General features: G+C 42.4%; 1 protein-coding gene across 1 annotated transcript in view; it reads right to left on the bottom strand.

The window, feature by feature from the left end:
• Positions 1 to 679: 679 nt before the first annotated feature.
• LOC147216928 (uncharacterized) overlaps positions 680 to 18,101 on the bottom strand; it is a 26,992-nt gene continuing 9,570 nt past the window's right edge. Inside the window, exons 3-5 of the mRNA XM_086176634.1 lie at positions 16,500 to 16,576; positions 15,829 to 15,937; positions 680 to 3,294 (exon numbers count right to left, since the gene is read on the bottom strand). Coding sequence (XP_086032760.1) covers positions 2,276 to 3,294; positions 15,829 to 15,937; positions 16,500 to 16,576 — 1,205 coding nt within the window. The 3' untranslated portion in view covers positions 680 to 2,275. The remainder of the gene's footprint in view (positions 3,295 to 15,828; positions 15,938 to 16,499; positions 16,577 to 18,101) is intronic.

Genomic DNA, 18,101 nt, shown 5'->3' with positions numbered 1-18,101 from the left:
ATCTCCTTATGCTCATGAAGGTTCTCAATCATCCTTATCATGGAATTACGATAAATCTTAACTTCAATTCTCATCCGAGAGGCTTATTCAGTAATTGATTTTGCAGATTGATCAAGGGGGCTGAAAATGAAGGAAAAAGTTACTTCTTGACCCAACAAGTCATCACGGTGAGTCACTAGCACCTACAGAAGAAGGTTAGGTAATTTGACTTCTGTTAGGGAAAGTTGTGACTTGTCAATTCTTCTCATCGTCATAGATGCTGTTGGGGATATACCAAGCTATGCAAGATGTTTAAATCAATGTTAATATAAGGATGATTTAAGAATCTAATTGTAAATGGCCGAGAGATTTTGTCCCCGGAGTAGGGCGTCCTTCTCCGTAGAATGATGGTCATTCTAGGGTTGACAGAGATGGCTAATTTTACCCCTTTCTGACACAACCCGCTGCCCCTGCCTAATATGTGGACAGTTTTGTTTGCAAAGTAGTGTTCCTTGTCTTGATAATCTAAATGGACTGCTTGGCCATGGCCTGAGGAACTGGCTCTCAGAATTTGGGTCATCAATTTGCGCAGTGATGTCTGATTCTTGATTTGTTATTAACAGGATGACCCCCCCCTCCCCCCCCACAGTCACTTTGAACTGAGAAACTGATTTATATGAGGGGTGAAACATCTTGCAAAGGGAACCCTGTGAGGGAGGACTACTTGGCCTAAATATGCTTTAATGTTGTTATTGTTTTTGGAAATATACAACCCATAATTACAGGCTATTTTTTTTTAATGTTTTTTGATTAGTACCTGATTCATGATTAAATCTTCATAAAGTGACAAATAGTAAAAGCCATGCCATAAAAAATGGCATTTGGTGCTATTAGCTAACCATATATACTCACAAATACTTGCATCAATTTAGAATACTATAGAGGTTAAGCACACTCTATCCTCAATAGGAAGTCATACTTAGTATGGATAATATGTGGAACAAAGTCATCCTCTGATTTCAGTGTAGCATCATATAAGGGGCATCATTTTTCCCCAAAACATAAATAATTTCCCCTGTAGACAAATTTTTAAATCCTATGTTTTTCAAGTTGGTACAAATTTTACATGAACTACAAGATCCAAGTCAAAAGGCATTTGGCTCCAAATGTGCTCGGTAATCAAGCAGATTCCAGGCACTGTAAATAAATCACACTGCAGTGTAAGATATGTAGAAAGATATTCAGTCTTGTAATAAAAGCTTTCTGAAAAGACATGTTGATTTGGCATTTTAAAAAATCACAGTAAACAAGGCAGAGATTCAGAGGTAACTAACTTCTCATGGGTGTCAGCTCATTCATTAACTCTACATTTTAATTACTAATGCAGGGTTGTGGTTTTAGCAGCTCAGTGACCCACCAGGACTTAGCAACTGGGGTCTGTTTAACTATTTACTTTCAATGTTATGTTGTTAAAATTAAGAAAAAAAAAAAGGTTGCAGAGCAACTGAGCGCATGTGAATATGATCTTTGAGAGTGTGCTAGAGAGGCGGTTTATATTCAAAATTAGCATCAAGGTTCCAACTTTTAAGAGTAATGAGTATGCCTCAGGATTTGGAAGCAGTCACAGTAACGATTTAGCGATGTTTGTCAATGTTGTGGGAGTAGCATCAAACCTTTCTGAATTAAATCCCCTTTTGGTTGCAAAGGGTTTCAATGCATTGACTTTGTAAACTATCACTACATCGATGCTCCATAACATTTTTGAAGCTGAACTCAACAGAACTCTCTGTTTAAAGTAAAACTGCTGTGGTTCAATACAAGTTGCCAATAAACCACATAGCGAATTTCTGTGTTTGAGCAATGAGCCAAGCAATGTCTGAGGCTGAGACAGTAACAGTCTGAACAACTCTGTCATGAACAGTAACCCAAACCTCTACGTCACATAATGCATGGTATGCAACCTTGGTATACAGTCTGAAACATTCCGCTACTCTTGTGAGATAAATGTATGCTTTTAATAAAATAAAGATCTTCAGCACTTTCTCTGACATTTGATCCCAGTACATAATAATCCCCTCGCTTTGAAACAAAATAAACAAATGTTAAAGGGCCTGAAATGGAAGTTCCACTGTAAGACAAAATTCACAAATACTGCTGAACTCTAGGAAAGTGTCAAGTATACATGTCATGATATCACAGGAAACAGGCTTTTCTCTTGTTTGTTCATGCCTAAATAATATGTGCGGATTTCAATCCTTTACCCCAAATTTGGGTTTTTAGAAACACAACTGTCAGACTACAGCCCACACTGAGACTGCTGCCTGTGTCTGCGGACACTGCACATCTGGCTAAAAGACTGTCCACAGCGGGAGCAGCTATAGGGTTTCTCCTGTGTGTGGACAGTACGATGTCTCTTCAGATGGCTGGATGAGATGAAACTCTTCCCACACAATGTACATCGATAACGCCTCTCTCCGGTATGGATGAGAAGGTGGACTCGCAGGTTGTTGGGTTGGGCAAAACCCTTTCCACAGTGAGGGCAGGTGTAGGGTCTCTCTCCGGTGTGAACCCTTCGATGCAACTCAAGGGCAGCTGCGCTGGGAAAAACACGCCCACACACAGCGCAACCCATGAGCTCCTTAGCAGCTACACTGAAACCTCTGTAAGGCCGTCTTTCGCTAGTGGTGGTTGCAGAAGGAGCTGCTGGAGGAGGCGGTGGTTGGGCTGGTGCAGGTGGTGCAGCTACAACAGCTGCAGCAGCAGCTATGTCAAAAGAGGCAGCAAAAGCTGCCATTTCATGAGCACCACCTGGAAAAATCATGGCCGGAGGCCCGTCTAAATTGTCTCCTCCTGCCTGTGTGGGGAAAGATGCTGACGGGTTGTCTGTGTTGCTCAAGCCTAGTTGTGCGACTGCGTATGCTGCACCAAGATGGCTGACCCTCTCCTGCATCCAGGCCAAGTCAAGCCCTAGGCTGTGGAGACGCTCAATGCCGGGCTCATCTGAGGCTACAGGCGCTGACAGCTGTGAAGGGTGTAGTTCATCTTCAGTATCATCTGTTTGGATCTCTGGCTTCAGTGCACCATCCGTTAAACTCCCCTCTGGATTTCTGCGTGTGGCCTCTGGGTCAGGTACCCCGCTAATGCAGACTTTTAAACGGTTACTTTGAGTTTTGGAGGGTCTGCGTTTTGCTTGAGGCTTATGGGTCAGGTCCACTGTTGTATCATTTGGGGAGGATGGGGGATGGATTGTGGAGGAGGTGACATTAGTTTCAAGTGAAGTATCATGAGGGGCAGACTCTTCATTGGGCTCCAGGGCTAAAAAAAAAAAAAAAAACAAGAAAAAAAGATTGATAACATTGCAATTGAAAAAAGAAATCATTGGTGTTTGTTCTTAAATGCATTTGTACAGGAAATTTGAGTCAACTATGAAAATGATTATAACTCAAAGGAAATGAAGTGCAGAGAATAAAGAAAATCACATGATCTGAAGTATAAAAAATTCAAGTTATATAGTTTGGACGGGTTGAGTGAAAGTATTTTTTCTTTTTTGAGCAGGAAAAGAAATGGAAACTCTGGGACATTTCTTTGTTTGAGAGAAACAGGTTCTTCTTTAGATCCCTTTTCTAATTTAAACACTGCAGATTTAGATCAATTTTCCTTTAGATTTCTAAACTGCACAATGCAATTTTGCATAGAATAGGTACGTTTATCCTTTCAATATTTTCAATACCAGAATTTCACAGAGGAAAGAAGGAAAGAAGGAAAAAATGAAAAAAAGGATTCTTTATTGTCATTACATACACGTACAATAAAAAATATATTGGACCTCTGCTTTGTTTTCCATTCAACTGTTCCCTTCAGGGGTTGCCACAGCAAATCATCTTCCTCTATCCATAGATTTGTTCATATGTATGTGTGGATTAGGTTTCACATTGTTTTACATTGCATGCCATTCCTGACACAAGCCTCTGCATTTACCTAGATTTCTTCAAAGTTAAACAGCAAAATAATAAAAACAACGCTTTATCATTGGTGTAAATTCATTAGAAATCAACATTTACATTTCCCCTGTAAATTTTACTAAAGCCTGCATTTTTTAAACAAATACATTGATAAATGAATGTAAGTGTTTGTCATCTTAGTGGAGAGGGGAAGAGTGAGTTACTGTATCTTGGGGGAAATGTTTGTTTTCTACAGTTTTTTGTCTGTGGTATGACATTTGTTAGAGTTAGAATCTTTTTAATCAGCAAATGTACAATTTACAAAGAAATTTAACATGGTATGACAGCATGTAAATGGGGCGGCGTGGCGCAGGAGGTAGAGCAATCCTCTTTGGAACTGAACATTTCTGATTCGATTCCCAGCTCCTCCTTGTGTGTTGATGTGTTGTTGAACAAGACAACAAACCCCTAACTGCTCCTCTGGTGCTGATGGACGACAGCTGACAGCTCATGGTTCATCCATGATGGATTAATTGCAGAGAAGGAATTTCCACACACGAGATTAATAAATTATTATTAAAACGGCAGGAAATTGAATAAAAGAGTTATAAGTTATAAGAAAAGAAACATTAACTTAGCAACAGAAAACATAGGGTGGTCTTAAGACATAGATACGATTTAAGTTAAATATGAACACAATGAGAAGGGCAAGTGTCTTTGGGAATGGTGGGGTATGGAGGATTACAAGGATATGTTGAGGGGCATTATGGTCTGTGGGAAAAACCTGCTCAAATGTCTTGTGATTCTGGTCTTGATGGAACTGAGCCTGCTGCCTGTTAGGAGGGATGTGTGCAGGGATGGGCTGGGCTGTGATTGGTCCCCAACAATTCTCCTAGCCCGCTGCCTGAATCTGCAAACTTGGTGCAAACTTTGGGGGAGACCTTCATCTTGTGATGTAGCCTGAGGAATAACAGATTCTGTTGTGCATGCTTGATGACCTCTGATGAGTGAATCTTCCATTTCAGGTCACTGGCTATGGTGATGCCCAGACATTTCAGAGTTCACCACTTGTACTACAGAGTTGTTAATGAGGAGTGGAAAGTATAAGGGTGAGTGTTAGCAGAAGTCCATAACCAAATCCATCATTTTGTTGTTGAGCTCCAGGTTCTTATGCTGTACATCATGCTGCCAGCTGTGACATCATGTCCCTTAAAGCTGTGTCATCGTGGTCTTTGATAACGCCCAGGACCATGTTGTCATCCACAAACTTAAGCAGCTTGACGGAGAAGTGGCTGGAAGTGCAACCATTGGTGTACAGGGAAAATTGATAGGGGGAGAGGACACAACCTTGTGGAGCACCAGTGTTGGTGGTGAGGTGGGCCAATAGAAGGATGCTAATCCCCTTTTGTTTCTTCCTGTTGATGAGAAAGTCGGTAATCCATTCATGGATGGGATGGGGTACCTCCAGCTCCAGAAGGTGCTTGGTGTGCAGATGGCCTGGGAGGATGGCATTTAAGGCCCAGCTATAATCTACAAACAGGGCCGTGATGTAGGAACTCAGCTGGTACAGGTGATGGTGTATGTTGTGAAGGCTGAGGTTGATGGCATCATCCACTGAGCCATTTGGTCTGTAGGCGAACTGTAAGGGGTTCAGTAGGGGGTCAGTGATTGGTTTGAGGAAGGATGAGTCTTTCAAAATTCTTCATGACCACTTATGTCAGAGCGACAGGTCTATAGTTTAGTTGGTTTAGATGTATGTTTTTTGAGGGTTGTTGTGTTTTTGTTCTTCCGGCCAGGGTTTTTTCCCAAGCTAACGCAGGAACATGGAATCAAGGAGGAGGCCAGGCGCTCTCCCTGCAGTGTAGAGGAAGTAGCTTTGGCCGTGCTGTGAGAGAGCTGATCACCCACAGATCTATGAAATCTGCGGCACGGATGAATGAATCGATAATTCTGTGAGTGGAGAAAGTGGAGCTGGCTTACCAGCAGGTAGAACCTGGGCTACCGCTGAAAAGGTGTTTTGCAAGGGTGACTCAGCTGGCTGCTAAGATCACCTTGTCAAACGTGCCTCCGTTCATCAACGATGACTTGTCCAGACAAGGGAGGGTGTTCCCTCTGGCAATAGGTCTCTAATATGTCTCTTTTAATAGTACTAGATAATTGTGATGAATTCAATTTCTGCATACACGTCAGGGTCAATAACTCTGATTACATGTTGTTTGCGACCTCCTGACACATGAATGGTTTTGGACGTGGTGAAGAGGGACATGTTATCGGGATGTTTCCACACCAAATCTATTTGGCCCCAATGACACAGCCAGTGCATTTTTCAGGACCCTCATCCCCCACGCTGAAGTGCTACATGCCACCACAGAGCAGCCCCTGCATGGCAGAGGGCAGACTGGCTGTGCACGGTCTCATTGCGACCAATAAGTGTGAGGCTAGTGAGGTGAGTGGAGAACTGAGTGGAGAGACAGGTGAGGAAAGAATGGAGCAGGTGAGTGAGAGTGTACAGGTGAGCGATGGTGTTGCAATTGATGCAACGGGTGAGTTTGTGGAGAACTGTGGCATGCAAGTGAGTGATGTGGATCAGAGCCAGGTGAGTGAGGCAGGTTAGGTAGCAAAGGTCAGTGAGAGACAGGTGACCGAGATCTGCGCTATTACTGGAGTTAGAGAACAATTAAGTAAAAATCTGACATGATGGAGCATGAAGTTTCTGTGACTCTCCTGCCAAAAAAAAAAGGAGAAACAAGCAAAAACTGGTGCTAACCACAACTGGAGCCAGCAAGCAGGAGAAAGGGAAACAAACTGTCTCAGACAGCAGCAACAGGGAGAGCTGCTGTTCTGACATCAGTGATGGTTCACTCCCACACATTCAACCAATCGGGAGAACTTTTACCCTGCTGCACTGCTGAGGACCTGTCTTCAGCAAACCAATTGCATAAAAAGTGTTACATTTCAGTGTTATTTCCCAGACCTTACAATGTTCCATTATTCAGCTAGACATTAAATTGAGTAATAGTTTTTTACTCAAGAAGTGCAAACACAATAAGACTAAAACAAGTCAAAAGTCAGAAAACAGATATATTAGTGTGGTATCGGACGGAACTCCCTCAGGACTTTGTCTGTTTCTTATATGTATTATTAGTATAGTTCTTAAGCCTCTCACCTTATATGGCTACTTTTAACTTTGGAAATATAAACTGAATGGTGCCAGAGGCAAAGACAATAACTTTTGTACATGAAAGCGTCTGTATGAAACATTGATATCTTATTTATACAACCATCTCATGTGAATGGAGGAATTGAGATGGAGGTTAATTATGAGCAATGGCACTTCATCTTCACTCTAACCTTTGTTCCAAACTCCATCGATATAGAGCATGTGATTTAGGGATTGTGAATTAGGGTGCCCCTAGGCGGCCTCTGATCATTTTACTATTGTTTTGATAAATATTTACACCCCAAACAAAAGTGAAGAGAGACAATTCTTCAATGAGAAATTATTACAGATTCAATGAGAAATTATGACTGTATATTGTGATACTAAGTTTTCTTAGGCATCGATTTGAATTTTACAGAGAATTAACTTTTAGCAACCATAAAGAGCAGGGGTGTCAAACATACGGCCCGGGGGCCGGAAGCAGCCCACAACGAGGTTCGATCAGGCCCGCAGGATAATTTCGAAGTGAAAAAATGCATAAAAGACATGGATTTAATTCCTTTTTAAGTAAATGCAATTCAAGAATTATCCGCTAAAGGTTGCACTGTTTTGTTCAGAGTAGAAGACAAGCCGCATCACTGAGACAGACCAAACAGCAGACGTAATCAATGTGCCCCCTGCTGCTTGTTACGATGCTGTTTCTACCCTGTTCTCTACCTCCCCGCTGCACCCTCATTAACCAAAATGTCATTATCAAAACACAGAAAAGTAGATAAAGAGTGTCGAATTTTCAAAGAAAAATTGACTACATCTTATTTATCTACAGACACATGGGAAACCTTTGTGCATGGTGTGTTTGCAAGAAGTTTCAATATTTATGGAATATCATAGTTGGCACCACTACGATCAACAAATTGCTAGCGGGTCTGAGGAAACAGCAGTCCACTTTCACCCATAGCCGAGAAGTCAGTGAAGCACCGGTAAAAGCCAGCTACCTAATTGCTAGCGAAAATGTACAATTTAATGTTAGTCAGCAGCTTCACTACAAAAGGGTATGGTGGAATTCTACTGTTCATGCAACTCCATATATTTTCAGTATGCATCGTATGTGTATGTATGTTTCATGTATGAAGTTTACACATTTACAGGACAGGTGAATACTTTCTTCCTTACACATTAAATAGCACTCTCTTTAATTTGTAAGGTGTCGGCAGGGATTCAATTTAGATTTTATATGCACATGTGTAAATGATTTAAAAATCCCTTTCTTTGTAAGACTCAATCTTAAAGTGCATTACTATAATTTTCAATACCAATTACTTGTTAAAGTTTTGTGCCTTTGTACAATCAGTGGGATCAGTTGCAGTGCATACATGTGAATGATAAAAGTAAATTGCACCTTTGTGCTTCTCAATCATTTTCTGTTAGACCCCCCCAGCAAGAAGAAAACAATTCGCGCCCCCCCCCACTCTCCGCCGTGACTATAAATAATATTATTTGTCTATAAAATTGTTATAAGTACACATTTGCATAAAATTATATCCTTAACATTAAAAAAAAAAACAAAAAAGAAAGATGTATAGTTCAACTTACAACAAAGAATAACTTTATTAACATTGTTTTTAGTCTGTAACAGAAAAGATTTTAAGTGTTAAGTTTCCTCGTCTCCCAATTTTTTGGTGTTGTCTCTTAAGGGTTTGTTTACTGCACTTCGTATCGCCTGCTCAGTGCAAAAAAAAATCCCTACACCACAGAGTTAATACTCTGACAATGAGAGCCCCACTGCAAACTACTGTAGTGGATGTGTAATTACCCTTTATTTTAGTACGGCAAAAAAAAGCATGTTCCCCAGGGTCACAAACGCCCCCCCTGGGGGGGCGCGCCCCACTATTTGAGAAGGACTGGTCTAAGGAAATATGACGTGTTTCATGAATGTTTTGTAAAAGTATTGTTTCAAGAGTTTCCTAATGTTCTTGTACTTCTTCACACGAAAACAAAGGAAAGACATGATAATTTGGTTATTTATAGCTGAGTATGCTATAATTTTAATGGTCCGCCCACTTGACATCTACCTAGGCCATATATGGCCCACCATGTGAAATGAGTTTGACAGCCCTGATATACAGTAGAGCCTCATCCAGCCTCTCAGTGCACTCAGATGCAACTGGTCGCTTTCAATGGCCTGGTGGATGTATGGAGAAAGATGCACACAAACTGCAGACAATTCAAATGATTCACAGACTCTCCGAATCATTTCTGGACTGCTTTTAGACAAAAAAAAATCGATTTTACCTGTTTAAGGCAAGGGTGGGACCATGGGAAGGTTCAGATCAGACTATTATGTAAACAACACACTCTTGCCCTCTTGCCCAAAAATGGCAACCATCAAGAAATAAAGAATAGGTGCCCTGTATCTCTCCTCTATGTCTTTTACAAAATCCTCTCCAAATTAGCCATCCGACTGAAATTGTCAGGGTTCACAGCTGATCCCCGTTGTAATCTGCGCCAGCTGCAGCAGATGCCGCTAATCGAGATCCCTATAAAGGGCAGCGGCACTCTCTGCCTGGCGCCGGGGGATTGTGGTCTTCATGGATTACTGTGGGACCCTGCCACGACCCGGACCTCACCCTTGCCAACCCGGACCTCACCCCTGCTATGACCGGACCCCAGGTGTGACCTCCTTTCCCTTCCTGAGTCACGGCCGAAACCCAGTTGGCCGGCGTGACCTCCTTTCCCTTCCTGAGTCACGGCCGGGCCCAGACGGCCGGCGTGACCTCCGTTCCCTTCCCGAGTCACGGCCGGGCCCAGACGGCCGGCGTGACCTCCGTTCCCTTCCCGAGTCACGGCCGGGCCCAGACGGCCGGCGTGACCTCCGTTCCCTTCCCGAGTCACGGCCGGGCCCAGACGGCCGGCGTGACCTCCGTTCCCTTCCCGAGTCACGGCCGGGCCCAGACGGCCGGCGTGACCTCCGTTCCCTTCCCGAGTCACGGCCGGGCCCAGACGGCCGGCGTGACCTCCGTTCCCTTCCCGAGTCACGGCCGGGCCCAGACGGCCGGCGTGACCTCCGTTCCCTTCCCGAGTCACGGCCGGGCCCAGACGGCCGGCGTGACCTCCGTTCCCTTCCCGAGTCACGGCCGGGCCCAGACGGCCGGCGTGACCTCCGTTCCCTTCCCGAGTCACGGCCGGGCCCAGACGGCCGGCGTGACCTCCGTTCCCTTCCCGAGTCACGGCCGGGCCCAGACGGCCGGCGTGACCTCCGTTCCCTTCCCGAGTCACGGCCGGGCCCAGACGGCCGGCGTGACCTCCGTTCCCTTCCCGAGTCACGGCCGGGCCCAGACGGCCGGCGTGACCTCCGTTCCCTTCCCGAGTCACGGCCGGGCCCAGACGGCCGGCGTGACCTCCGTTCCCTTCCCGAGTCACGGCCGGGCCCAGACGGCCGGCGTGACCTCCGTTCCCTTCCCGAGTCACGGCCGGGCCCAGACGGCCGGCGTGACCTCCGTTCCCTTCCCGAGTCACGGCCGGGCCCAGACGGCCGGCGTGACCTCCGTTCCCTTCCCGAGTCACGGCCGGGCCCAGACGGCCGGCGTGACCTCCGTTCCCTTCCCGAGTCACGGCCGGGCCCAGACGGCCGGCGTGACCTCTGTTCCCTCCCGCAACCCGTACTGTTGAGGCCCAGCCTCTGCCGTTCTGTCTGCAACTCGTCCTGTCTGCATCCCGTACTGTTCAGTCTGCCACCCTGCCTGGGGCCCGCCCCGTCTGCAATCCGTACTGTTGAGGCCCAGCCTCTGCCGTCCCGTCTGCAACTCGTCCCGTCCAGTCTGCAACCCGTCCAGTCTGCAACTTCAACCAAATAAAAGCGCTTTCCACCCATCTCTGTCCCGAAGTGTGGTTCCCTGCTCGGGTCCGCCCCAGCACATCGTGACAGAAATAAGCTATGGAGCTGTTCATCTACCTAATTTGGGCGATTCTAGAGGTCTCCTGTTCATTTTGGGGAAACATGGACTTGATCTTATTGGATCAAGAAAAGGCATTGAACGTTGGAGGCTTCTGTAAGAAAGTCAGTGAATGACAAAGAATTGTCAAAATGGTCTCAGGAATGGTCTCAGGAATTTGAGACCCCAAAGTACAATTCTCAAAGAGTACATAGTAGTCTGCAGGAGAGTCCATTCCATCAGTCAGGAGATGCGTCAGGCCCAATGATAAACGAGGGCAGGAAAAACACTCCATATATGGACTTATGGACTTGTTTCTAAGGCAGACAGTTGATCAAGTAGCAGACATCCCATTTTGAATTCCTAATGCTACTGTTTTGACGAATCGGCCCCCCTTCCCACATGGGTTCCACTTACTCAGTACTTTGCATGGACAGAGCAGAGACGTTGGTTCAGATAAGCATAGTTTACAGAACACTAAGGTTACAGAGTAAGAAAAACTGTGGCAAGGTTCAGGTTTGGTGCTGCTCTCATTGCTAAGATCCAGGCGTTAAACAGTGGCATTGATAGTGTCCTGCAGATCAGTGGTTGCTTGTGTGAACCTTTTGCACAGAGGTGTGCGATAGGGTTGTGCACTGTCCGGAATGTTTTATGTACTCTCCCTGGAACCCCTCCTTCAGAAAATACATACTTGTATCCATGACATGCTTTATCTGGGTTTTAACCTCAACATAATTTTATCTGCCTATGTCAATGATCTTGTTTTAAGTAAGGTTGAGGACGGCATTGACACATTAGCTAAATTAACAGAAAAGTCTGCTTTTATATCCTCCGCTGAAGTAAATTGGGTACATTTGGGCCTGCACAGTGCAGGTAACAGAGCAATCGTCTTTGGAACCGAACATTCCTGGTTCAATTTCTGGCTCCTCCTAGTGTGTCGAAGTGTTGTTGAGCAAGACACTGAGGCCCCAAACTGCCCCCCTGGCGCTGGTGGATGGCAACCTACTTCTCATGGATCATTTGTGACAGGTTAATTGCAGAGAACAAATTTCCCCAAAGGGATTAATAAAGGATTTATTATCATGACCTGCTCTTCTCCTCCGGATCAAATCCTGGAAAAAAAAAGGCCTGAAATACCACAGTTTATTTCTGTGACATGATAATGTTGTGGGGAAGAATTGGGGAGGCCTCACAGAAAAGAGATGAAAAGGTAGCAAAGCAGAGCTGGTTACACTCCCAAACGTCATAAATAGGTAGAGTTGGTCTAGAATAGCCTGGTAGCCACGCTTCTATTGCATTGGCAGGCCTGTTTGGACCTATCATCACGTGTTTTGTCCAAAGTACCGACCAAAACGGTCAACTTGTTTTGCAATGGTTTGCATTGAGTGCCACAGTCACTTCCGTTTTTGCCCGAAGATACAACAGACATCTCTTCTACTATTTGTTCTATCCCAATTTTCTCCATCAACTTTTCAAACTTTTTTCATCTTATCTTCACACTTGTGACACCTGCCAACACATTTCCCTCCAGCCTTCACATTTCCCTCTTTATTCTTAGTCACTTTAACTTAATCACTTTAACTATGCGTCCTTCCCATCTCTATCTCTCTGCTTCCCCAATCTGTCTCTTAGACGTCACAGTCCAACCTACCATACAAGTCATCATACACACCATTCATGCCACCTTACCTTAACCTTATCCCTCATTTCCCTGAGCACCAGTCTACTCTCTTTATTCCCGCTCGGTGTCCCACTTCTACTTTGCAACCTCTTACGCTGTATACATTTCTGCAACTCTTCATTCCACCACCAAGTCTCCCTATCAACTTTCCTTGTCAATGTAAGTACTATCCTACTTGTCTCAATGATGAAATTAGCTAGAGTTATCCATTCATCTGGAAGCTCTTCCTGACCACACAGCGCTTGTCTGAACTCCTCTTTGAATACCGCACTACATGCTTATTTCTTCAGCCCCCACCTGTTCATCCTCTGCTCTGCCTGTGTCCGCTTCATCTTCATTGCCACATGAGTCATTCTTCACACCACTATCCCTTGATGTCTGGCCATACTCTCACTTACCGCTACTTTGCAGTCTGCGATCCCCTTCCGATTACACTGTCTATACAAAATGTTGTCTACCTGAGTGTTGCTACCTCTCTTTTATAAGTAATTCTATTTCCCTGTCTCTTTCCAAGGAAAGTATTAAGTATACCTATTTCCCTCCTTTCTGCAAAGTCTACAACCATCTGTCCCTTTGTGTTTTTGTCCTGGATACCAAACCTGCCCATCCCTCGGGCATCACTTCTGTTGCCTGCATCAACATGTCCGTAGAAATCTGCATCAATTACCACTCTCACTTCTGGGGATAATCTGCATCACCTCATCTAACTCACTCCAGAATTTCTCCTTCTCTTCTAACTCACATCATACCTATGGGGTATAACCACAAACAACATTAAACATCATATCTTCAGTTTCTAACATCAGGCTCATATCTTTATCTGACACTTTTTTAACCTCCAGTGCATTCTTATCAAACTCCTCCATCAAGATAACTCCTACTCCATTTCTTATTCCATCAGTACCAAGACAGATTGGCATAAAATCCTACCTTTCCTCCTGGTCTCCTGGACAATAGTATGTCCATCTTTGTTGTCTGCAACATGTCAACCATCTCTCTCTAGCTTCTCCTGTCATAATTCTAAACCTCAAACTCCCACCTCTCAGTCTCGACTCCTAAGGCTGCATTTAATTTATTTATGTGAATATCAGAAAACTAACACCAAACATTCCTTGGTAAAATGGTTTTAGTGGAATAGTACAACAAAAACATCCATAATGCTTCAATGAACAGAAAGACATTATATTAAAACAAACAATAACAATGTTATTATTTTGTGTTTACTAATATCGGGCTGAGGTACATTTTAAAAAGGAAAAAATACGGCAATGAAAATATGTAATCATAACAAACTAACTGTAATCAGGAATAAAACTCCTAAAACCCAAAAATGTTAAAAATTTGCCATGAGAGACCCCTTGCAGCCTCACATAAGATTAACTAAAATTTAGCTCGTGATAACTTTACAAACCTAATTTAGGATCATAGATTGTCCTGTAAGTATTTCTTATACTGTTAGTACATCAGCAACAACAGCAAGAAAAATTGTTATAGAGCCCCTTGCACACTTTAATAGCAACTGAAAATGGTCATATTTGGCAGTGAAATGCAAAGATAATAATTTCAGTTACTTTTGTTTGACATGACATTGAATGGCAAAATCTGTAACAAAGTTTGATGAGTGAGAGCCACAATTTCTACATTTCTAGGGATGTAATTGTTTGCAATTGCATGTCTCTGACCACAAAGACTTTTTAGTATGAAGTTAACAGTATAACATTCCTTCAACATGACTTAAATGGAATTTAGGGGTTGATTTTCTTTCAGTGTCTTGTACTTTATAGACTGTAAAATGTATTCTGTGTCATCTCAACTTTATATTTTTTATGCTGTTTAAAGTTTATTTGCCCATAAATCACATCAATCTCCATTGAATTCCAAATAGGGCCAAATGTAGAGACAAATGACAAAAATAATTGTCTCATTCACACACGTGGACAATATGGAGTCCTCAGTTAATAATTCTGCATGCCACTGGAATATAAAAGGAAACATGAAAATCTGATAACCTGGAGATTACCCCAAGCGATCCACTGGAATTGAAACTGGAACATATACAACTGCAAAACAGTGCCTACTCTGGTAAAAAAGTGTTTTAGACAAAATATCAGGTCTCCAGAGTCAGACCAAAGATTGGTTCAATTCGACTCATGAGTGCTTAGAGCTTTGGCTTCTGGCTCATCTCCCTCTTTATCGTGATAGTCTGGTGCAGTGTGCAGAACTGCTGATGCTGCACTGATCCACCTCGCAATCTCACACTCCATCTGTCACTCACAAGACCACAAAATACTTAAACTCTTTTACTTGGTGAAATAGCTCACTCCCTACCCGGGGAGGGGGGGTCTACGGGTTTTACACCAGAGCACCTTGGCCTCAGATAGGGAGGTGCTGACTTGTATCCTCACTGCCTCACACACAACTGTAAACTGCCCCAGTACCTGTTGATGGTCCTGGCTCAAAAGAAAAAAAAAACATAAACTAATCTGCAAATAGCAGAAATGCCATTTTGAAGTTATAATTTATACCTTATTAATCCCCGTGGGGAAATCCGTTCTCTGCAATTAACCCATCATGGATGAACCATGAACAGTAGGCTGCCATCGACCAGCGCCAGGGGAGCAGTTAGGGGTTCAGTGTCTTGCTCAATAACAATTCGACACACTAGGAGGAGCCGGGACGATTGCTCTACCTATTGCGCCATGCCGCCCCCCAGGGCCCAAACCCTCCAGATTTGGATTTCAGGTCTTATCCATGAACGCCATTAATAGGATGGGAGACAACAGTGGCAAAGTCCAATGCCAACTGGGAACATGTTTGACTACAATATTTGTTTGTTTTTCCTTGGGAACCCCCATAGAGTCCAGAAAAGCACAGGCAGGCAGGATTGCCAAACAATGATAGAAGTGTACCCCTCCAGCCCCCTTTTTAAAAATTAGGACCACTCCACAGCATCAAGGTGTCGATACACGGACGGCACATTAACAACTTGTGATGTGTACTTACTAGTCTTGTCCTGAGATTTCACAAAGATTTTACAGATTATAAGTTGGCATTTCTTAAAATGCTCATAGAAAAAATGTTCAATGAATGAGAGTAGAGAAAACCTCCTTAAGAACATGTCAGTGGTAAACTCACCAGATGTCAGCCCACACTCAGCTCTAATGTTGACCTCTACCTTCAAGTCCAAGTTACAGTCCTCTCTTTCCACCTTCTCCTGCTTCACTAGTGGTAACACCTTGGAGTTCTGAAGTCACACGATAAGACATTTTTCCTTTTACATTTTCACAGTATTAAAAAACTGCTCAACGTATACACAACATGCATACTAAATTTCATAACACAACAATGAGTTTCCATTTTAATCTAAAGATCCAAGTTTGTCATGTAGGACGGACAATATATATTTCGGATAGAAAAATTCAAGTACAACAATTGTTACATCATATAAATATAAAGACATTATTTTATTGTCTGAAGCTGATATACAATAAGAACACATGGAATCTTCAGCTGTAGTTTGAGGTTCATGACACGTTTTCATTTCAAGCTGCATGCTTCCATCTTCCTCAGAATCCCTGAATTAGGCTTGAAATAAAACATACTGGTTCAGTTGAACATATCAAGTCATTATTTGCATGTCTGCCTCATGTAAAATGCTATTTTGTTACAATAGGGTCCTGTAGTTTAAGTGGTATTAATATTTGTTCATGCCACTCAAAGTTGTAAACCTCGACAGTCTTTCATTTCTATGCATTGATAGTGTAACAGAAAACATGGAAAATATAAAAATCATAATTATTCTTTACCTTTGAAATGTGATGAAAGGGCTTCTCTTCTGGACTGGCAGGAGTGAGTGTAACCAATGGCTGATAGTTTTCAGGCTCTAAAAAAACACAAATAGTACAAAACACTCAATTGTGGTCAGTATGAAGGTGGTTGGGGGACAATCAAGCAATTACAGCTTTATAATTGTATTCTTCCAACACTTCTTATAAATTAGCATGGTAAAGCCAAAAAGGGCTAGAAAATATAACTCAAGGTTACTACCTCAGTATTCTGAATCAAACATTAAATTTGATTTTGAACCACTAATAAGTCAGAATTGGCTTTTCTACATATGCATTTCTTTTTGTCTGTAGCCTCATTGATCCCTAAAGGCCAAAACACGTCTTAGACAAACTTGACATTGACGATTTGTTTGTGCTTGTATAGTCCGCACCACCCGGTTGTTTTGAAAGTACATGGAATATTATATCTTCAATAAGGTGGTTCTTGAAAGTAGCAGTTATTAGAAAGTACTAATAACATAATTTCCAAATTTTTGTCAAATTTTTCTTCTGTTAATCCAACTTTTCAGTTATTAGCACTACCTTAGTAGGAAAAGAAATTGTATGACTCTGTAAAATAATAGTAGAAGCACAAAAAACATTCCACCTACTGTTCAACAACGGAGAAAAATCATTATTTCGCTGGATGTTAATAGCAGATTTTTCCTACACTTCGTTGTTTGCATATTGTCATGGTACATCCAATGTTGGTACTGAATGCAGTCCAAGAGCAGATTGTTTTGATTCTAGTTACTGCATGATAAAAATACTTAAAACTATATATCACATTTAAAAATGTGACAATCTGATTATGAATTGGAGAAAATATGATTTTGAGCTTGACATTGGGTTACTATATCATCACACTCCTAATAACAATCATCTATCAAAGGTCAAACAAGGAACCCATAGACTAACTGCTGATACTGTTTTTTTTTGTCTTTTTTCAAAAATAGCCTGTCACAGTGTTAAATAAGGTATAAAAAGTAGTTTTCTAAACCTTGCCTGTTTTAAAATTCTAATAACAGTTAATGATACCATTTGTTTGATTTTCTGGTTCTTTTTTAACTGAGGCAACAGGTTGCAAGGTATCATAAGCAAGATATTGTTGCGTTTTAGTCAGCGAAACACCCGGGTGACGGTAAAACGTCTGTTTAATGAGCAATAGGTGTTTTTGGCCACAGGCACACCACACAAGCCTGCATTAAATATATATATATATATATATATATAATTTTATTATATTATCATCATTATTATTATTATTATTATCATTATCATTATCATTATATATATATAACTGTTCCTGTTCAATTCTAGGTAAAAAAAAAAACAGAATTCATTGCATCTCAAACCACACCCACATCATTTTCAGTAACCCCAAAATCACACAGAAAACAAGCATCAACATAAACCTCCACGTTTGTGACTCGCTGAGGTATAATGAATAATTTTTTAGATTATTTATTGTTTTCATAAATTTTAGATTATAGAAGTAAGATACAAAACAGAAACTTGTGGTGAGCTAGAGAATGGCACTATCATAATCATACTTGGGAAACATGTCCGCAGGCTCTCAGA

Source organism: Fistularia commersonii, chromosome 29 (assembly GCF_037954325.1).
Source record: "Fistularia commersonii isolate RoL2024-O1a breed Wild chromosome 29, RoL_Fcom_v1.0, whole genome shotgun sequence".
In the NCBI taxonomy this organism is placed as follows: Eukaryota; Metazoa; Chordata; class Actinopteri; order Syngnathiformes; family Fistulariidae; genus Fistularia; species Fistularia commersonii.
This window is presented reverse-complemented; position numbering and strand designations above follow the sequence as displayed.